The sequence below is a fragment of the Colletes gigas genome, unplaced genomic scaffold (genome assembly GCF_013123115.1).
Source record: "Colletes gigas isolate AHSC1104 unplaced genomic scaffold, ASM1312311v1 Colletes_gigas_Sc00003, whole genome shotgun sequence".
Classification (NCBI taxonomy): Eukaryota; Metazoa; Arthropoda; class Insecta; order Hymenoptera; family Colletidae; genus Colletes; species Colletes gigas.
The window spans coordinates 6,967,987-6,991,309 of NW_025106632.1; the positions used below are offsets into that span (position 1 = coordinate 6,967,987).

The window sequence follows — 23,323 nt, forward strand, 5'->3', positions numbered from 1 at the left end:
AGGAGTTGCATTTCCAACGATATCTTTCTGTACCTAACACTTTGACGGCCGCTGTCACGTATATGTGACTTCGCTAGCAGACGTTGGCCACTGTCACGTATGCGTGATCTATCAGTCACCATTTCATCATACATTCAAGTTATTACGTTTGTTGAGGTTACATTTATAATTCCTTGCATCTTCGTGTATCTCACTTTGGTCCAAAATATCAGTGGTGATGGGCAATGGTCTTCGCGTGATACGTGCGGCCATTAAAGTGTTAAAAATGCAATTGATGATGTTTAATGGAACGCATGAAAGATAAAACAGTAACAATGGAGGTTTCACAAACGTCGAAATAGTTTTAACTAAATTTCGATCGAAAGTAACACGAAAAATTTGGAAAATTTGATGTTCGTTAAGAAGTCCAAGTTCGCCCATAAATGAGGAAAAAGATTTGAATCGAGAAATGAGAAATTGTTTTTGTTATGACTCATAGTGTATAATTGATGTTTAACTCTTTGGGGCACGCTTGGATTAAAAGTGTCCCACCTTTTGCATGATGGGACATTTTTAGTCCCTCGAAATATTGCAATAGCGTCCTATTTACGTAAAGCAATTGGTAATATCTTCAACAAATGTTATAAATGTATTTACTTGTGTTGGGAACATTCAACATGCCAATACAGGTTCATCCATACAGGTTACCCATTTTTGGTACCCTACGCAAAGTAATGTTACTATTCCCGCGTTATTTGTAAAATAACACCAAGTATTTAGAATAATTCGTTGTTTGAAATAGTTATTTGTTGTTTTCGAATCAAATAAAATGTGAAAATAACAAGGACCACGAAGAATCGAGTCCTATTTCCAAGGATCGAAATAAACAATAATTGGGGGAGGGGAAAACAAAGTTCCATCCTATGGAATTATTAACACTAGATTTACGAAAACCGTCAATTTGACGAATATCAAATTCCATATTTAAAATTACAGAACGCGTAAATATTACTTTTTAACAACTCACGTTGAATTTGTTTGATACAATGGCAAGAATACATATTCTAATTAAAAGAAAAATCGAATTTTAAGGTAATCGTCAATATGAAAGGTATCAATAACGATCAATGCCTGTAAATCTAGTGTTAATAAAAATACAGCAATTTTGTTTAATTTAGAACGCAATACTATGCAACATGGGTCCATTTTATCGTCTGAAATCCTGCACTGCAAAGAGTTAAGAATTGCAGTGTTTCATTACACGATTCAACGTCATGTTAGCGACGAAAGGAACGTCGATTGTTTAAACTTTCAGCTCGTTGCACGGTGTTATTTATCATTGTGTTCCCGCGAAGTAAGATGTAACGCTTCGTAAATGGTGAATCGACTTTCCCGATCGACCACGGATCGAGAATATTTCGAGAAGATCGATTAGATAACAGCAAGAGTTGCAAACGGTTTTTGTTCGCGTGTCGCGTTACGCTGTTTGATTAACTGTAATCGGTTGTGCCACGGCATACCTTGGCATTAAGAATCGTGGAATCATTCTACCTTTCCCTTGAAATGTTCCCACCAGGTTCATCGTACTACTTCTCTTGCATTCTCTCTCTCTGTGTTTCTGAAATTTACGGCCCGCTTCTTGCTGTTTGGCCGTCAGTGAAACTGATCGTTCCGTGTCAGGCTCGAAAAATATAGCTGTCGATTAATTTTCGATGAAGTTTCGAGTGAAAAAGTGATGTGAACTTTAAAAACAGTTAATGTGATTGGAAAATATAAAGTAACATCGATGGATGAAAAGTGTGAAACTTCTACGTTTCAACTGGTCAAGTCCAACAAATCAATTACAATAGCATGGATCCCATCTCACGAGGACATAGTTGGAAACGAAATGGCCGACCTGGAAGCGAAAATTGCGTCAACTTTAGACTTCTAAACTCACATCTTCCGTCTGTAATCATCCCTTTCCTTGCCAGTGACCCTCTTAGATTATAATGATTTGCCCCTAGCCTGAGACCATCCTAATCCCTCTTAACTTTTCAAACTTAAAGCTCTCCCTCTTACTACTGACCCAAAAGTCCGCAGATGAAAAAAATATCTGTCGATTAGTTTTCGATAAAAGTGAAGTGAACTTTAAAAACAGTTAATGTGATTGGAAAATATAAAGTAACATCGATGGATGAAAAGTGTGAAACTTCTACGTTTCAACTGGTCAAATCCAACAAATCAATTACAATAGCATGGATACCATCTCACGAGGACGTATTTGGAAACGAAATGGCCGACCTGGAAGCGAAAATTGCGTCAACTTTAGACTTACAAACTCACACCTTCCGTATCTGATCATCCCTTTCCTTGCCAGTGACCCTCTTAGATTAGAATGATTTGCCCCTAGCCTGAGACCATCCTAATCCCTCTTAACTTTTCAAACTACAGCTTAAAGCTCTCCCTCTTACTACTGACCCAAAATATTAATAGGCACATTGTAATCTTGTGGAAAGAATCCTGGAACCGGATATGGCAAAACCACAAGGCATACTTCATAGATCAGTTCGAAGCTTTTACGACGTTACAACAAGCCCCAAATTCAATAGAAAACAGGAAGTAGCGCTAATGAGAATCAAAACGCCACAGAAGGCCACAGTAAATTATTACATGCACACCTCTTGGACAATGGTTCCCCCAATTTCTATGAAATATGTAACACACAGCTGATTATCGACCACATCATCATCGAATGCAGAAAATATGCGCAAACAAAGAGTAAACTGAACCTCAGAGAACTACTTCCATCGCCATTACACCAAAACGCATAAACGATAAATTTTTGCAACACCATCGGATTACTTGACAAACTATGAAGATTCTCTAGGCACCACAGCACCCAATCACACACCCCTAACGTCCTAACGTACCCCTAACGTGCAATTCTTAGTGCAGTCGCTAACAACCTTTGCAGTTGACGCAACCTTAAACTTCCAATTAAAAAAAAAATTGAAACAAAATCATCATTTGTTGGATACTATATAGAAGACCAGCTTATCGCGACATCTCACGTCGAATGTACGGAACGTTTTTTTTTTTGTTTTTGTATTGCGACGAGACATGTTTGGCCCCACTCTGTCCCTAACTACACGAGTGTAAAGACCGCCATTAGTCGAGTGTTATTAGCCAAGTGTATCGATATTGTATTGGAAATATAGACAATTATTTGTGGCATAAATCCCTGTGCACTAAATAATCCAACATCATTCGTGAGAAATAATAAATAAGGATCATTGCATTGATGGGTACAGAACATAAAAACCGAAACTTACTATAGATTTCTAAAGGGATCACTTTGTTCTACAGATTTCATTTTAACAGCAATGGTTTCGATTTTACTTTTCATTTTTCTCCGTTCTTTTGTAGATATAATTTTTTCTAATAATAATCCAATTTAATATGGTAGAGTTATGGGTGCTTTTTAAAATAAAAAAAAATCATTTATAGTTAGAGAGTATATAAATTGCTGATCGGTAGTGTAAATGATACGAGAGTTTCGTAATTATTACGGAAGCAGCATTGTGATTATTTAATACCATTTTATAAATATTACCACACGTTGGTACACGTTTAATTTGCAGTCGGGATTATTCCTCTGTCGCAAAGATCGCCGAAGAAAGTGTGGGACGCTTCCTCGTCTTCGTTGCGACAATTCCACGTATTTATTGTTCCCCACGCCATATAAATTATGGCATATGCTGATATAAGTCTATTTCACGGCAGTTCAGCGAGCATAAATGAATTTTCCATCGGGGGACAAGATGTGACATTAAATTTGTTAATAAATTGCGAAAAAAGCGTATTTTATTTTTTTTTATCTTTTATTGAAGTCTTATAAAAATTTTATTCCACGGAAAAATTCATATAATGTGTAATAATGTACAAATATTGCTTGGCTAAACTGTCATTTATTCGGCCTTTTTCGTGATATTTTTTTTCAATGAAAGGTAGGCTATTTCGTATTGAGATTTTGCAGATATATTTGCTCCACCTTATAAGCATGTACAGTATTTTTTTTCATCGAAAAATATTAAAAATTGTAGGAATTATACCTTCTTAGTCAAACGCATCTTTGGACAACAATATCTACTTAAATGATTTGGGAAAAGATGAAAGAAGAGGTTCTTCCTACATTTCAACGTAAAAACTATATACATCTCTCCCTAAAAGAGTCTTGAAAACCACAAAAAAACAAAGATGGCGATGGTATTGAAAAACCGTAAAAATTGATGATTTTACACAAGATCTTGGCGCAGACCATTGGTTCTGAAAAACGCTAAATATTAAAAAATACCATAGTTTTGAGGCTCTATAAACTATTTCGAATCTCGTCGAATTTATTACCAAATTGGAAGAATTAACAACGATGATAAAAGAAGAGACAAATGACAGGAACGAGTTGCATCGATCGGGGACACGCGATTCGTTGTTCGCGGATTTCGACACGTCGACTGTCGTGACAAGACGCGTGCAATTAGCCCGTTGCGTGCAAAGAAATCTTGTCAGAAGAGGCAGGGGGGGGGGATACGAAAAAGTAACGCAGAAAAAAAAAGAGGCTGGAAAACTGCGTGACTTTCGTAATCGATACAGAGACCTAGGTACAATTCTCGGTCAGTGAACGTAACGGTGTCGAAGGTGTGTACACGCGATCTTATTCACACCTCCACACCGGTGTCCTTTTACTCGTTGGGCCATTTGCCTCGTCTAACAAACGGTGACAGTGTCGGTCACGGTTTTTGTTTAGTCGACTGAGCCAACGGGATAAACAAGAAACGGTAGTGCAGGTAACCGTGATTAATTGGCGATGCAATCGATCAACGGTCACCGAACCAATCGCAACAGAGGATTTACCAGCTTGTCGTAGCCAGAGATGGACTAAATTCTCTTCTATGGAGTCTCAAATAACAAATGGAAGCTTAGTTTAGAAGTTTACTTGCTGAACAAGTTTCAACTGACGAAACTTACCACGCTAAAAATTCTCTTTTATTCGTAAATAATAGAAGCAAAAGTAATTTTTACTGTGTCTCTCATTTTGTATGGGCATCTACCATCTTACATGTTTCGAATTCCATCGCGAATGAGCATCGAATAGACATCGATCAACACTTTGACTGCCACGTGATCCATATATGGGTGAGAATAATTTTTACAGTGAAACTGGAACAATTGAATCTCAGGCTGAAATGTTAAGGAAAATAAAGAATAGGATTCGAATTTTAATTTGCATAGTTTGCTCTAAAATCACAATTTTGATCTGGTAAAAGATTGCACAGTTTTGGCCTGGCAATCCACGTGTTAAGATGCGTTCATTTAAAAGCCAAATTGATTCGAAATACTTAGAGTTGACTTAGGGACTTCCCAGCCCAAGTTGAGGATAAGTTGTCGAATGATTCCAGCCACACGCGACGCGGTAGCGGCAACGGAATGACTTTCTGATTTCCTTGACCAGTAAATGGTCATTTTTTCTTCAATTTTACCGATCAAACGATCTAATCGTCCACAGTGGCGGTCGACGTTGACCGTGTCTCCCGGTTCTAAAAGCTCCCAAGGGAGCACACATGTTTTCGAACCTCCCTAAACCTTCTTCTTTCTGACTTTGCTACAATCGACCGGCATCCACGATACATCCTCAGTGATATTTGAAAGTTAGAATACGACCTAAGGAATCTGATCCATTTAGATGCTCCATTTTAGCCTCGTTCCCCACTTACAACCATGTTTGTGCTCCGGTAACTTGCAGCTGCTCACCTTTGCAAGAATTGCTCGAAAAGGCCATCTTCGTTCCGACGACAATCTTGAAGACGTCTCGTCATACATTTCCAACTTAAGATGTTCCAAATATTTCGAAGCACGTCGATGCTAGGAGCAACGAGAGCTGAATAAACGATTGTTTCCAAACGAAACGGAAATTTGATCGATCGAGATCCGAATAACGTGATCGCGACGAAAGATTCACCGCCTGCTTCGATGATTTTTAAATATGAAAGACAAGGAGTAACAGTCATTAAAATAAGAAACATAGCTACCATTAAGAGTGAAAAATTTATTGCAATTGAACGATGATGAAACTGATGATACTGAAGATTTGTTACCGCTTTGCTTTTTTTTAAACAGAATTATAACGTTTATATCTCATATTAAAACAAATATTTTTCTTAAAAACAGATATTAAATACCGAATAAAACAAACAAAAATCTATGTAAAACGATGTATAGTCCAGGCCACAATATAGCGAGGTCGTAAAACTAACACTCTTGAGGGTTGGAACTGACTCCTGCTGCGGCACTTAGGGTCGTACATGAGATCTAGCTTGAGGGTGCCTTTCTGAATGTCTTTCTATGTCCGTAACTGCACTATCATTAAGATATTAAAGACTCGAGTAAGACCTTTACCTGTTACCTCTAAAAATAGCTTTCTAAAAATGGCGAGATAAAACATTTCTTCGTACGGTCCTGACTATGGTCCAAGGCCCTCAGCTACTCGTATTTCTCTCAATTGTTTCGGGAGCTGAAAGGTGTAAACTTTGACACCTGCTAAAAAGTATAGCATCGTTGGAAGATTGAAATGGTTACAAAGGACCCGTGAGGCTCTCTGACGATTGTAGAAAGCCCGAGGACTCGATTCACCGCGGCTCCGTGAACCAGTCGAAGGATCCTTGTCTGTTCCCGCGATCTAAAAATGAACCCGTGAACCAACCGTGGATCGTCACCATACTCATTGCGGATTCGTTGCGTCGATCGCGATTGCGCGACTACGTGACCCGACTCTCTCGCCGTTTTCATTCCTTTCGAATCGTCGCGAATTGTTGCGGATCCTCCGTTCGTGGTAATTAAACAGGCTTACGGTGGCCGTTCGTAGAATTCGAATGCCCGCGAAGCGTTAATTAAATCCAGTAAAAAAGCCACGCGTGGCGTTGATCGAACGCTTGGCACTACTGTTTTATTTAGCAAAGTCGAGGAAAAAATGTAACACACAGGCTCTCTGAATAGGAAATGGTAACGGCTCTTAAACTCTGTTTATATTTTTCATCAAACGAAAATAAAACTGTGCACAAGTGGCTCACGATAGTGTTCGGACCCTTCCAATCCACACTGTTGACAAATAGAATGCACGCGTTAGGTGTAAGTTTTCGAAATGTGATTGCAAGTAAAGTCACATAGGAGTCTCGAGAACGCGTACGTAAAATTACAAACACGTATGTATGACAACACATATAGAATTTACAGGGCGTTTACATTATTGGTTCTAACGAATGGAATGTAAACATTACACTTTGAAACCAGTAAATGGAAACGTGAATTAACATTGAAGTTGCATAATGCAATTGAAATTGCCAAATTATTAAATCGAAATAAATCTAGGGTACATGATACGATTAAAAAAAGTGTCTAAAGGAACTGTACGTGAAATTAAGAAAAATCCAAGCACACCTGCACCGGAACTTGCAGTGACTGTTGCAAATAGTTTTGTATAGGTGTACGTCCCATGTTTTTTGCTATTAATTTTTCACTGTTTATCGTTAAAACGTTGATCGACGTTTCAGATGAGCTGCAACTGTCCGTTGACCCAGTCGACTGGTCCAACACTTGCATCGACATGCGGCGGACAATCGTTCATGCTCTTCATGGGCCTCCTCGAGGTGTTCCTGCGCAGCCAATGCGACCTCGAGGATCCTTGCAACAGACCTCTGCCGCCAATCGCCGTTAATTCCAGGTAAATCGATCGAAGGTCGAAGCACGGACTACCGATACGGTTCACGGCCGTACGAGGTGACAAACTCACGGCGCTATAAGGCGTTTTGACAGTCGAGAAACTTGTCTCGTTCGTTCGTACCAAAGATAGAGGCGATCGACCGCCGTTCGAGACACTCCTGAACGCAGAGATCAAGGCCTCTCAGAGATCTGACGAGATTTCCGTGTTACTGACAGTGACGCAATTCTTCGAATTACAGAACACAATTCTCTTACATTAATTACCTTTATTAGCGATTAACTAATGTAGGAAGTCGAAGATGTATAGAACATTATTTCAAAGTAAAAGGATAGAGGATTAGAGTAGACGCTAATTTAAAGAGTGTGAAACGCGACGATCTTATAGAGCGTGGAAATAATTAAAAATTGTTCCAACGTTGACGATGCAGTTTAGACTGAAAAAGGACCATTTTTACTTATAATAAAGTGCCCATTTAACGCGAGTTTCAAGAAGAAATTGTGAAGTAACCATAGAACGATAAAACATAGAATTATGACAACTGTCTACAGTCACCATAAGATTGATATTCATTGTTAACGTTAACGATTCAGTTTAGAGTAAAACAGGGCCATTTTTACCCATAATAAAATGACCATTTAACGCGATATTCAAAACATAGAATTATGACAACTGTCTGCAGTCAACACGAGCTTGATATTCATTTTAAACGTTAACGATTCAGTTTAGAGTAAAACAGGGCCATTTTTACCCAAAATAAAGTGTCCATTTAACGCGAGATTCAAGAAGAAATTGTGAAACACGACAAAACATAGAATTATGACACTATCTGCAGCCACCATAAGATTGATATTCATTCTTAACGTTAACGATGCAATTTAGATTAAACAGGGCCATTTTTACCTATAGTAGAGTGACCATTTAACGCGATATTCAAAACAGAGAATTATGACAACTGTCTGCAGTCAACACGAGCTTAATATTCATTTTTAACGTTAACGATTCAGTTTAGAGTAAGACAGGGCCATTTTTACCCAAAATAAAGGGACCATTTAACGCGATATTCAAAACATAGAATTATGACAGCTGTCTGCAGTCAACACGAGCTTGATATTCATTGTTAACGTTACCAACTCAGTTTAGAGTAAAACAGGGCCATTTTTACCCAAAATAAAGTGTCCATTTAACTCGAGTTACAAGAAGAAATTGTGAAAGACGACATAACATAGAATTATGGCAACTGTCTATAGCCACCACAAGCTTGATATTCATTTTTAACTTTAACGATTCAGTTTAGATCAAAGCAGGGCCATTTTTACCCATTATAAAGTATCCATTTAACGCGAGTTTCGAGAAGGAATTGCGTAAAAATTGTACTCTTCGAGAAACTAGAGCTTCGACACCATTGTCTGTTCCTCGACAAAGATGGACGTTACGCGTTTTATTAAAAAAAGAAGCACGCGTAAGAGGAGGTGTAGGGAATTCCCATTTATTGAGTATAATGCAGGCCCGAATGGCCTTAAGTAGAAAGCTTGGATGCCCTATTGTGCAAGAACGTGTAAATTAGACTCTTTGCAAGGAAGCAGTAGGTGGCATTGGATTCCAATAAGAAATTACGTAGAACGAACCTTCAATTAGGTGGTTGGCGTTCGTGACCTCTAAAATGAAATATCGAAATAGGAATTTCTCGATCTTTTCATTCTGGCTCAAATTGCTTTCTGCAAAATAATTATTCTGTTCCGACGAGACAAAAGAATTACTGTAAAAAGTATCGTGAAATTGAGCTATATGCTCGACGAGAAAGTTTTCTTATTCTTCGGGTAAAAGATCGTTTGATCCTATTATTCGCGAATTACACGATATTAATATTTCCCAAAACATTTCGAACACTTGAAATCGCCCAATAGATTTCTTTTAACAGCGATCGAATTCGATCAGTGAAATTTTTCCGATGTCTTCGATTCCCCCTTTCTCTTTTCTGCATAATCAATGTAATGTAGGCTCTTCCTCTTTCCTGGCATAATCTGTGTAATATAAATTCTTTCCCCTTGTCCGTATAATTTCCTCTTCATTTTGTCAGAAACGGAGGCAAGACCGGAGACTATTAGAGCGTATTAAGAAGTCCGGAAGAATCTCCGACGTCGAGCCAATAAACTTCCTCGTACAGCCGCGTTCGTGAACGTTTCACGACCCGTTGAACTATGTTGGTCTAAAGACAGTCTTAATTGTCGCGGACACGGTTCACGTAATACCGTAGAAACTCCCGTGCTGTCTCTCTCGGAAGTGAGCATCCATGCACGGCTATCCGTGAAATTGTTGCGTACGTGTATCCACGCGTAATAGCCCCGGGCCATTGTTCCGACTGATTCTCCCGCGTTGCGTCACGTCTGCCCCGATGCATCTGCGCTTGCGCTTATGCCGGATGCGGACTGAAGCAACCGGCGTCCTGGACCCTATTAGATCCGTGCAATTTTACGAAAAAAAAGGGGGGAATTACAGACTATGGACGGTCGAACGCGATCGAAAGTGTATCGTTGCAACTTGGGTCTACGAGAAATCGAATCTAATTGCGCGCGAAACACGACGAGACGTAGAATTAGGAAAACTGTCTGCGGTCGACACGAGCTTGATATTCGTTTTTAACGTTAACGATGCAGTTTAGACTGAAAAAGGGACATTTTTACTTATAATAAAGTGGCCATTTAACGCGTGATTCAAGAAGAAATTGTGAAACACGATAAAACATAGAATTATGACACTGTCTGAAGTCACCATAAGATTGATATTCATTGTTAATGTTAAAGACTCAGTTTAGACTGAACAAGGCCATTTTTACCTATAATAAAGTGTCCATTTAACGCGAGATTCAAGAAGAAATTGTGAAACATGACAAAGCATAGAATTATGACAACTGTCTGCAGTCACCATAAGATTGATATTCATTCTTAATGTAAACGATTCAGTTTAGAGTAAAACAGGGCCATTTTTATCCATAATAAAGTGACCATTTAATGCGATATTCAAAACAGAGAATTATGACATCTGTCTACAGTCACTATAAGATTGATATTCATTGTTAATGTTAACGACTCAGTTTAGAGTAAAACAGGGCCATTTTTACCCATTATAAAGTGACCATTTAGTGTGATATTCAAAACAGAGAATTATGACAACTGTTTGCAGTCAACACGAGCTTAATATTCATTTTTAACGTTAACGATTCAGTTTAGGGTAAAACAGGGCCATTTTTACCCATAACAAAGGGACCATTTAATGCGATATTCAAGAAGAAATTGTGAAACACAACAAAACATAGAATTGTGGCTACTGTCTGCAGTCACCATAAGATTGATATTCAATGTTAACGTTAACGATTCAGTTTAGACTAAAACAGGGCCATTTTTACCCATAATAAAGTGACCATTTAATGCGATATTCAAAACAGAGAATTATGACATCTGTCTACAGTCACTATAAGATTGATATTCATTGTTAATGTTAACGTCTCAGTTTAGAGTAAAACAGGGCCATTTTTACCCATTATAAAGTGACCATTTAGTGTGATATTCAAAACAGAGAATTATGACAACTGTTTGCAGTCAACACGAGCTTAATATTCATTTTTAACGTTAACGATTCAGTTTAGAGTAAAACAGGGCCATTTTTACCCATTATAAAGTGACCATTTAGTGTGATATTCAAAACAGAGAATTATGACAACTGTTTGCAGTCAACACGAGCTTAATATTCATTTTTAACGTTAACGATTCAGTTTAGGGTAAAACAGGGCCATTTTTACCCATAACAAAGGGACCATTTAATGCGATATTCAAGAAGAAATTGTGAAACACAACAAAACATAGAATTGTGGCTACTGTCTGCAGTCACCATAAGATTGATATTCAATGTTAACGTTAACGATTCAGTTTAGAGTAAAACAGGGCCATTTTTATCCATAATAAAGTGACCATTTAATGCGATATTCAAAACAGAGAATTATGACATCTGTCTACAGTCACTATAAGATTGATATTCATTGTTAATGTTAACGACTCAGTTTAGAGTAAAACAGGGCCATTTTTACCCATTATAAAGTGACCATTTAGTGTGATATTCAAAACAGAGAATTATGACAACTGTTTGCAGTCAACACGAGCTTAATATTCATTTTTAACGTTAACGATTCAGTTTAGGGTAAAACAGGGCCATTTTTACCCATAACAAAGGGACCATTTAATGCGATATTCAAGAAGAAATTGTGAAACACAACAAAACATAGAATTGTGGCTACTGTCTGCAGTCACCATAAGATTGATATTCAATGTTAACGTTAACGATTCAGTTTAGACTAAAACAGGGCCATTTTTACCCATAATAAAGTGACCATTTAATGCGATATTCAAAACAGAGAATTATGACATCTGTCTACAGTCACTATAAGATTGATATTCATTGTTAATGTTAACGTCTCAGTTTAGAGTAAAACAGGGCCATTTTTACCCATTATAAAGTGACCATTTAGTGTGATATTCAAAACAGAGAATTATGACAACTGTTTGCAGTCAACACGAGCTTAATATTCATTTTTAACGTTAACGATTCAGTTTAGAGTAAAACAGGGCCATTTTTACCCATAACAAAGGGACCATTTAATGCGATATTCAAGAAGAAATTGTGAAACACGACAAAACATAGAATTGTGGCTACTGTCTGCAGTCACCATAAGATTGATATTCAATGTTAACGTTAACGATTCAGTTTAGACTAAAACAGGGCCATTTTTACCCATAATTAAGTGACCATTTAATGCGATATTCAAAACATAGAATTATGACAACTGTTTACAGTCAACACGAGCTTAATATTCATTTTTAACGTTAATGATGCAGTTTAGACTGAAACAGGGCCATTTTTACCCATAATAAAGTGACCAAATAATGCGATATTCAAAACAGAGAATATGACATCTGTCTACAGTCACTATAAGATTGATATTCATTCTTAACGTTAACGTTGCGGATTAGATTGAAACAGGGCCATTTTTACCCAAAATAAAGTGTCCATTTAACGCGAGATTCAAGAAGAATTTGTGAAACACGTCAAAACATAGAATTATGACACTGTCTGCAGTCAACATGAGCTTAATATTCATTTTTAATGTTAACGATTCAGTTTAGACTAAAACAGGGCCATTTTTAGCTATAATAAAGAGACCATTTAACACGATATTCAATACAGAAAATTATGACAACTTTTTCCAATCAACACGAGCTTAATATTCATTTTTAACGTTAACGATGCAGTTTAGATTGAAACAGGGCCATTTTTACCCATAATAAAGTGTCCATTTAACGCGAGATTCAAGAAGAAATTGTGAAACACGACAAAACATAGAATTATGACACTGTCTGCAGTCACCATAAAATTGCTATTCATTATTAACATTAACAATGCAGTTTAGACTAAAACAGGGCCATTTTCAACCCTTAACAGAACCCTCAATCTCAACTGAATCATTTTACGTATTATTTATTTTCATCAAACTGATAAATAGAAATCATCTGTCCTCTAAATTCTCCCATTTTAAAAATAATGAACTAACGAAGGATTACATAAGTTTTAAAATAATTGCATTGAAATATATCAAGCAATTATTAGTTTAAACTTGATCCAATAATCCACTTGAGGGTTAAAGTTAATAAAGTTTCCATTTACCGCGAGTTTCAAGAAGAAATCGTGCGTCAAGTTTTTAAGTACCAGTTACGATTTATTTATATACGATTGATGATGACGAGCAGGGATAACGAGAGCGCCGAGATGATAGAAGGGAAAGTAATTTTGGTCGTGGAATGTGGTTCTGTGTCAACGAAACGGGTTTCTAGATTGGTATCGTTCGACGTGCGTTCATATTGTTTTATTACATTTTTGTTTCACTTTCCTCGGTGGTAATTATTATTCCCCCGCGCAGGAAATGGAATCGTTTGTCGATAATTACAGGAATTCTATTCCGAACTGTCAACTTGGCGGAAGCGTTTCCCCCCCCCCCTCGAATCTCTTATGCACGGGAATAGAGATTAGGCGTTAAAGAATTATTCATGAGCCACGTGTTTGCAATTCAGCGGACAGCAATGGCGAAGAATGAAACTTCGAAGATGGTGCAACGAGCAAAAATTGCTGGCAGAGGTTTATGGATTGCCCAAAAATTAGTACGTTTCGGAATTCTATTTTTTAACATTTTTACGAACGAGTTACAAAAACAATTCTACATGGTGTCCTGTAAATAGTTTAAGAAACTATTCTGAACAACAATTTCCTTTGCAAAAATGTCGAATGGAGCTTCGTTTTTGAATTATGAACGAAAAAACACTGACAAAAACGAAAACAAAAAGAACATAAATTTTCTTGGTTTCACGGTCGATTTACGAATTCCCGGGAGAATAAAATATGAAAGCTGATTTATCGCTAATATATTCGCGCGACAGTTTTGCAAAGGATATCGTAAAGAAGCAAAATGCATGGAAATGTGTATTACTAGAAGAGAAGGCAAATTTGTGAAAAAATTTGCATGTGTAGATCGACCGCTCGTTCCGCCAAGACAAACAGGTTTCGTTTCGCTTTAGGTAGTAACAGGGCCTTTGAACTATCTCATTCTCAATAGCATTAAAACTTTTTAATCAGCCAAGGCTGACCGGCAAAGGATCAAGTACTGAAATTTATATAGTACACCAACGACATTATGAATATTTTCTACCATTAAATTTAATGCATACAAAACCATCCATATATTTTTAAACGATCGAATAAATTATCTATACAATAATTATACGATTATTATTCTCAGATGATTTAGATTTCCAAAGAATATCGAGCAGACGTGTTTAAAAAAAAAAATATTTAAAACTACATAACATTATGCACACGAAATATTAAAAACTTGACAAAGCAGACTAGCAAAAGAACAATTTTTAAAATTTCTATGATACACCAAGGATATTATGAATAATATTTCCTGAAATACTTTCTACCATTAACTTCAATACGTACTAAACCATGCATATATTTATAAACGATCGAATAAATTGTCTACATAAATATTCGATTTTTATTCCAGAGTGTCGAGCATAAAATCGACTGAATTGCAAATATGCTTAAAAAAAAAATATTAAAAACTTGAGAAAGCAGACTAGAAAAAGATCAATTACTAAAATTTCTATGATACACCAAGGATACTATAAATAATATTTCCTGGAATATTTTCTACCATTAACTTCAATACGTACTAAACCATGCATATATTTTTAAACGATCGAATAAATTATCTACATAAATATTCGATTTTTATTCCAGAGTGTCCAGCATAGAATCGACTGAATTGCAAATATGTATAAAAAAAAAATTATTAAAAATTGCGTTACACCCTGGACGCGAGGTACAGAAGGCTCGCCAGAGCTGGTAATAAAAGACATTCGCTATTCGGGTCCACGTTTCAGCTTGTAAGAGTATGTCGTCGTCCCTCAAGGAGTCATGTACACATTTCAGAGAGTGCACACGACCGTACGCGGCTCGTGGCATTCAAAATACCATTACCACTTCACACGAGCGTCCCCAACTGCTGAGAAATCCACCTTTCGCTTGACTCTGCCCCTAGCCGAGACTCTCGTTCCTTTAACCCAGTTTCTAATTCGCGACGCGGTAATCGCGTCGACAACATTGTAACCCGGTACTCTTTACGACCGGAGAATACCAACTGGACGAGCCCGTCATACGTGGAAATGTGAAATCGTCAACGTAATCTTACCCGTTGCTGCGCCTTTCGCGCGGCTAAAAACGCGAGAACCGGGATTAGGACCGGCGGCAAACTTGACTTTGAAACGTTTGCGCAACGAGATCTGGTTGATCGTGTACGCTAAATATGGAACAGAACCTCGATCAACTTGATCTGGAACTAGGAATATTTATTGGCAAACGTGACAGGGTACAGCGATAAACAATGAGGAGATACTGATGGCTGACGAGAAACGAATCGTAATTGTTCCATGTGCAATTTGAATTGCAATAGGAAATAGACACGAGGAAGTTGCTGAGAATAGAGGAGCAGAGAACTTCTAGTGTTTTGGCCACGAAGCACTATGCTCACGTGCTATGCACTGTGTTCCCTTTCCTTGTGCTCGAAGGACCACCCAAACTGGTGTTTTTTAGGAAAATACCGATAACTGAAGCCTGTTGCTCTTTGTGTTACACAAGACTATGAAACTCCTTGTGGAGAGTCTAGTCGAGTTCGTAAGGCTCGATCAAAAACGAATCTAATCCGAAAACTTGATGCTATCCTCAACTCCTTACAATGACGTCTCAGAGACGTGATGAGTCTACCGAGCCAAACCTTAGTTGTCGCTTGTGGCACCCACAGTTGGAAATTAAATCGTACGGCAAGGGGTTAACCTAAGCTCGACTTCCCCTGCTAAGATGACGAAAACACGCAGCGCTAACCGGTGGGAGGATTGGTCAAGCCAATCCTCAAAGTCGTCACCTTGGCAGGGCGTTTCTTACCCTTTGCAACACTCCCACCCACTCTGCTACCCAATGTCCAGATCCACCATGGGAGATTGAGCGAGAACGTTGCCTTTTTTACGAACATTCGGGGAAAACCAAAGCCCCCAAGACCTCAGTAGTCTGCAGATGCGTCAATCGCTATTGAGGCAAGCAAAAGCTCCAAGGATTCCAAGTCCCGTGTGGAGTTTGAAATTTCCTTAATGATCATAACGTAATTTGTCAAGTAGAAATGTCTCGAAGGCCTGATCCTCAAAGATAGCGCAGAAATCACGTCCGTATCATAAACCCCGCGATGTGAAGGTTCCTTAGGAATCCTTAACACCTAGAAAGGTGTAGAGCTTATGTTTGAACAGTATATATTTGGTAAATGCGGATTTGTGGGGAAAGGACGTTGGGTGTGACTTGTTGGCTATTTCTCGTCGGTAGTTTCACCCCTTCTTTGCTATTAGGGCATTCTCATCTAGAGTATACGAGACTCTTTGCCTTGTTTAGTAAAGATCAATGTGGAGTTCGAGTTCTGACTACAGTTTTCGATACCAATATTGTTGCAACGTTTAATGGAAGTGGAGATATAAAAATAAACGATGTTTGTTGTTTAGGTACGACTTCGTAGTGATAGGTGGTGGAAGTGCTGGCGCAACGGTAGCAGCGAGACTATCGGAGGAGCCAAGATTCTCTGTGTTATTGCTGGAAGCGGGCCTGGACGAGCCAACTGGTACACAGATACCGTCGTTTTTCTTCAATTTTATCGGAACTAATATCGACTGGCAATATAACACCGAGAGCGAAGACACAGCGTGTCTGAATAAGGAGGACAGGAGATGTTACTGGCCAAGAGGAAAGGTACGTAGACTCTAATAACAATGCTGCATTATAAAAAGACAGAATAAAATTGCTGGGACGATACGTGTCGTAAAATCGTGGCAAACATGCCTTAAAAGTATATCTACGTATAGCTAACAAAATGTCCATGTTCAACGTTGTCTATATTAGTAATAAAATTGTTAATTTCACAATGAAAGTCCGTTGCGTTCGGTATAGATTATTGAACGTGTTAAAATTGACGCAAAGATTAAACGATGCCGGATACGCGTAATCTGATAATTGTATAAGGATTTTAAAAAATCGTTTAGGTGTTGGGTGGAACCAGCGTCATGAATGGCATGACATATATGAGAGGCTCGCGAAAAGATTACGACGACTGGGCCAGACTCGGAAACGTGGGATGGTCTTATCAGGATGTCCTTCCATATTTCATCAGAAGCGAAGATAACCTTCAAGCGAATACTATGGATTACGGTTATCACGGTGTCGGTGGACCCCTCACGGTCACTCAGTTTCCTTATCACCCGCCCCTGAGCTACGCCATCCTCGAGGCCGGGAAAGAACTCGGTGCGTGAATTTATTTTCCATTTGCTATTCTTCGATCAAACTCGTTGGCCTCTAATTTTTTCAAATTAAACATAGAGGACAGCATAAATAATAATAATTGTTACGTTCGTTGGATGGAGGATGAAATACCCTTTAAAATGAGCGTTTGTACGAGTCGATAGCGTAATTAGTTACGGAGATATAGCGATTTTAGTTTCAAGTCGATTCGCTGGCTGGTTTTGGAGATATAAGGGTTGGAAGCGTTTGTTTACGTTTCATTGGCGCGGGGTGAACGACCTCGCGCGTAAATAGTAAATAGTAGAGAGAGAGAGGTCCCAACGCAACGCGTCAGACGGAGATAGAGACAGTCAAATTGAGAAAAATACCCTTTCACATAAATTACGATATCTCGAGAACGGAAAGTCCGATCGACAAAAATAAAAAACCATTTTAAAGGGGAAGGTTTACCGCTTCTAACAGTGGCTTGATTATGGTGAAAACGCTAGTAGTGTCGGTACTGCATCTGTGTAAATTTTAACTATTTTTAATATACATTGTTAGATTGTCTAAGGCGGTGGAAACTATATAATTCCTATTTATATAGTAATCTGACTGGAATTTGATGCCAAATTTTATCCGATTTTTTTACAAAAAAATATGAACAATGTAAATCGTGGTAGGATTGGCTACATATTTTTCTCAGAAAACAAACAATAAAAATAGAATATCAAGACAAGTCGTGAGGTTAAATGGCGCTAAAATAACATTGTATGATAGAAATTCTAATTGAAATTTTAAAAACGGTCTTTTGACCGGTGATTTATTTTGCATTCCCTTAGTGAAATGAAAATATAATCGTAAGAATATTTTGACAAGATAAAACTGTAAAACGACTAATGTTAAAATTAATTAAAATTAATTTCGAAGTTTCGCGTCACCCGAATTTTATATCGAACGAATTAATTTACCTTTTATCGAAACTGTTCGCAGGTTACGGTACCGTGGATCTGAACGGTCGAACGCATACCGGATTCGCCATAGCGCAGACAACATCGAGAAACGGTTCGCGACTTTCGACGGCCAGGGCGTTTCTGCGTCCTGTCAGGAATCGACCGAATCTCCACATAATGCTCAACTCCACGGCCACCAGAATCCTCTTCGACAACAATAAAAGGGCTGTCGGCGTGGAATTCGTCCACGACGACAAGATTCATCGTGTTTCCGTGGCCAAGGAAATCGTCATAAGCGGAGGTAATTACTTGAAACAGTCATTCATTCAATAACACTTGCTCGTGCAATATCTATTAAATTTATTAAAATATAAAATGAAAGACCTGACTCACTGACTCATCAACGCCCAGGCTAAGCCCTTGGACATAAAAAGCTGAAGTTTTGCACCGAGGTATACAAGGAATAAGAAAGGATATTCCGAAATTCAACCCCCAGGGGGTGAAAAGGGGTTGTAACGTTCGTATAAGGAATACTTTATTTTTATGGTCGAGTTTGCTTCAAACTTGGTCTTAATGCTCTTTGATATAATCAATCAAACACCTATTTCGGCATTTTAAAAAATTCAATCTCTGAAGGGGTGAAAAGGGGTTGCAACATTTGTATGAGGAATATTTTATTTTTGTAGTCAGATTTGCTTCATACTTGGTCTTAATACGCTTTGATATAATTAATCAAACACTTATTCCGGTTTTTTTTTTTAATTCAACCTCTGAAGGGGTGAAAAGGGGTTGCAATGTTTCTATGAGGAATATTTTATTTTTGTGGTCGGATTTGCTTCAAACTTGGTCTTAATGCTCTTTGATATAATTAATCAAACACCTATTTCGGCATTTTAAAAAATTCAATCTCTGAAGGGGTGAAAAGGGGTGAAAATAAAATATTTTATTTATGGTCGGATTTACTTGAAACTTGGTCTTAATACTCTTTAATATAATTAATCAAACACTTATTCCGGTTTTTTTTTTTAAATTCAACCTCTAAAGGGGTGAAAAGGGGTTGCAATGTTTCTATGAGGAATATTTTATTTTTGTGGTCGGATTTGCTTCAAACTTGGTCTTAATGCTCTTTGATATAATTAATCAAACACCTATTTCGGCATTTTAAAAAATTCAATCTCTGAAGGGGTGAAAAGGGGTGAAAATAAAATATTTTATTTATGGTCGGATTTACTTGAAACTTGGTCTTAATGCTCTTTGATATAATTAATCAAACACCTATTTCGGCATTTTAAAAAATTCAATCTCTGAAGGGGTGAAAAGGGGGGTTGCAACGTTCATATGAGAAATACTTTATTTGTGGTCGGATTTACTTGAAATTTGGTCTTAATACTCTTTAATATAATTAATCAAACACTTATTCCGGTTTTTTTTTTTAAATTCAACCTCTAAAGGGGTGAAAAGGGGTTGCAATGTTTCTATGAGGAATATTTTATTTTTGTGGTCGGATTTGCTTCATACTTGGTCTTAATACTCTTTAATATAATTAATCAAACACTTATTCCGGTTTTTTTTTTTAAATTCAACCTCTAAAGGGGTGAAAAGGGGGGTTGTAACGTTCATATGAGAAATACTTTATTTGTGGTCGGATTTACTTGAAACTTGGTCTTAATACTCATTGATACACTTATTTCGCATTAAAGTTGCCATATTTCAGTAAACGGATCTAAAAACTTCAAATTTAACATTAAACACGTAATTATTATCCTATCACTAAATCGTTGCAATGGTGTAAATACGCCTAAATATCGCAATGAGTGTCTTTATGAAAGTCTTTCGAGACGTTCATTACAAAAATGATATCAATTTTGAAATATAAAATGGCGACGTGACATAAAATTAAAACTCTATAGAAGTGAAACCTTAAAAGAAACAATATCTATTTCCGAAGAAACTAAACGGTTTCCCAGCAAAAGCTAGTTGCATATAAATGCAGTACACGATTCTGTGTACTAAAGTCATTTCACAAAAGTCAAGCGTTTAATTGGATCGCGATTATCACGCATTAATTCGTTACTCGAATTACAAATGTTATTTACCTTCGTCGTATCCCAAACAGGTTTCGTTTTGCAATTATTGGGACGTACGATACACATAAATAGATACTGTTTCTGGCTATTTAGGTAATTAGCGATTTACATTGTAAATTATCGATCGTAAATTATTCTGTCTCGCGTACCTAGATATTAAATACAGTTTTTATGCACTGGTCTCTTTCGAATGGTAATTCCATATTAATGAGCGTGTAATATATTTCACGCAACACGCTGTCGCGTTTGCTGCCTCCACTGTGCTTTCAATGGAAATAATATTATTATTAGCAGAGAACTCTGTTAACAAATTCGAGGTGAAATATAACGGGCAGCTAATTTTAAATGGAGAGTGTTATTGTCAACGTAGATTTTGCGATCTAATATTTTAGTTAACAAATTATGAATACCAGATTCAAAGACAAAGACACGACGAATAATCTAGGAAAATATTACACTCTCCATAAACTCGATGAGCCCTGTATCTCCATAATATGCAAATCAACGTTGTCCAATTACTTTAATTAACATATAGAATACTTCTTAAAACAACGTCATTCGAAAGAAAACATTCGTTAGACAAGGTTAGATCATTACAGGAACACAGATCACTTCCGCGAACGTGATATTACGCCATGTTTGAATACAATTTCGAAAACATAAAAATTATTAATTTACATCATTCTGCTTCAGAATAGTTACGAACGATGACTGTCGAATCAACGATTGCATTGGGAATTGAGACGCAGAGAAGGAATGCGTTTCACTAACCAGATCTGCTACTCGAATAAAAAAACTCATTACCGGTGCATCAGTATGCTTTCACGATTCACGGTTCTCCGATTGCCTTATCCAATTTCAGATACCGATAATCGTACATGGAAATACAATTTTCCACGCAACCCTTAAGCGGATAAATGGTAACCGCGGAATTGCAAATACGAAAAGCAAAACGTTTCGTAAAAATGAATTCCTCTTCACGTACGATCGTGATGATATTCAATCGGTATTCTGTAAAACACTGATCGAACTAACATGGAAACAACCACTGTTTCATAAAGGAAATTCTTAGAGATCAAAACACAGTTGAGATCGTGTCAAAATTAAATTTTCAATTTTTCTTTTCGTAAAATGGTAACGAAAATTACGAGTTCAGATTTCATACTCCAAGTCACAGAACTCGTAATTATTATTTGTTAATAGTTCGATGTAATGACACTGTTCCATAAGAGGAATTCTCAGAAAACAAATCATAATCGAGAGCAGTCGAAATTAAATATTCTTTTCGTAAAATGGTAACGAAAATTATGATTTCAGATTCCATACTCCGAGTCACAGAACTCGTAATTATTATTTGTTAATAGTTCGATGTAATGACACTGATCCATAAGAGGAATTCTCAGAAAACAAATCATAATCGAGGGCAGTCGAAATTAAATATTCTTTTCGTAAAATGGAAACGAAAATTATGAGTTCAGATTCCATACTTCGAGGCATAGAATTCGTAAATATTATTTGTTAACAGTTCGATATAACGACACTGATCCATAAAGGAAATTCTTAGAGATCAAAACACAGTCGAGATCGTGTCAAAATTAAATTTTCAATTTTTCTTTTCGTAAAATGGTAACGAAAATTGTGAGTTCAGATTCCATACTCCGAGTCACAGAACTCGTAATTATTATTTGTTAATAGTTCGATGTAATGACACTGTTCCATAAGAGGAATTCTCAGAAAACAAATCATAATCGAGAGCAGTCGAAATTAAATATTCTTTTCGTAAAATGGTAACGAAAATTATGAGTTCAGATTCCATACTTCGAGGCATAGAATTCGTAAATATTATTTGTTAACAGTTCGATATAACGACACTGATCCATAAAGGAAATTCTTAGAGATCAAAACACAGTCGAGATCGTGTCAAAATTAAATTTTCAATTTTTCTTTTCGTAAAATGGTAACGAAAATTACGAGTTCAGATTTCATACTCCAAGTCACAGAACTCGTAATTATTATTTGTTAACAGTTCGATGTAATGACACTGTTCCATAAGAGGAATTCTCAGAAAACAAATCATAATCGAGAGCAGTCGAAATTAAATATTCTTTTCGTAAAATGGTAACGAAAATGATGAGTTCAGATTCCATACTTCGAGGCATAGAATTCGTAAATATTATTTGTTAACAGATCGATATAACGACACTGATCCATAAAGGAAATTCTTAGAGATCAAAACACAGTTGAGATCGTGTCAAAATTAAATTTTCAATTTTTCTTTTCGTAAAATGGTAACGAAAATTACGAGTTCAGATTTCATACTCCAAGTCACAGAACTCGTAATTATTATTTGTTAATAGTTCGATGTAATGACACTGATCCATAAGAGGAATTCTCAGAAAACAAATCATAATCGAGAGCAGTCGAAATTAAATATTCTTTTCGTAAAATGGTAACGAAAATTATGAGTTCAGATTCCATACTTCGAGGCATAGAATTCGTAAATATTATTTGTTAACAGATCGATATAACGACACTGATCCATAAAGGAAATTCTTAGAGATCAAAACACAGTTGAGATCGTGTCAAAATTAAATTTTCAATTTTTCTTTTCGTAAAATGGTAACGAAAATTAT

At 37.0% G+C, this 23,323-nt stretch overlaps 1 protein-coding gene across 1 annotated transcript in view; it reads left to right on the forward strand.

Annotated features, from left to right (window-relative positions):
* Positions 1 to 23,323, forward strand: part of LOC122404500 (glucose dehydrogenase [FAD, quinone]) — a 38,667-nt gene that overhangs the window by 4,111 nt on the left and 11,233 nt on the right. Inside the window, exons 2-5 of the mRNA XM_043408497.1 lie at positions 7,566 to 7,735; positions 16,882 to 17,125; positions 17,416 to 17,674; positions 18,644 to 18,904. Of these exons, the coding sequence (XP_043264432.1) occupies positions 7,566 to 7,735; positions 16,882 to 17,125; positions 17,416 to 17,674; positions 18,644 to 18,904 (934 nt within the window). The remainder of the gene's footprint in view (positions 1 to 7,565; positions 7,736 to 16,881; positions 17,126 to 17,415; positions 17,675 to 18,643; positions 18,905 to 23,323) is intronic.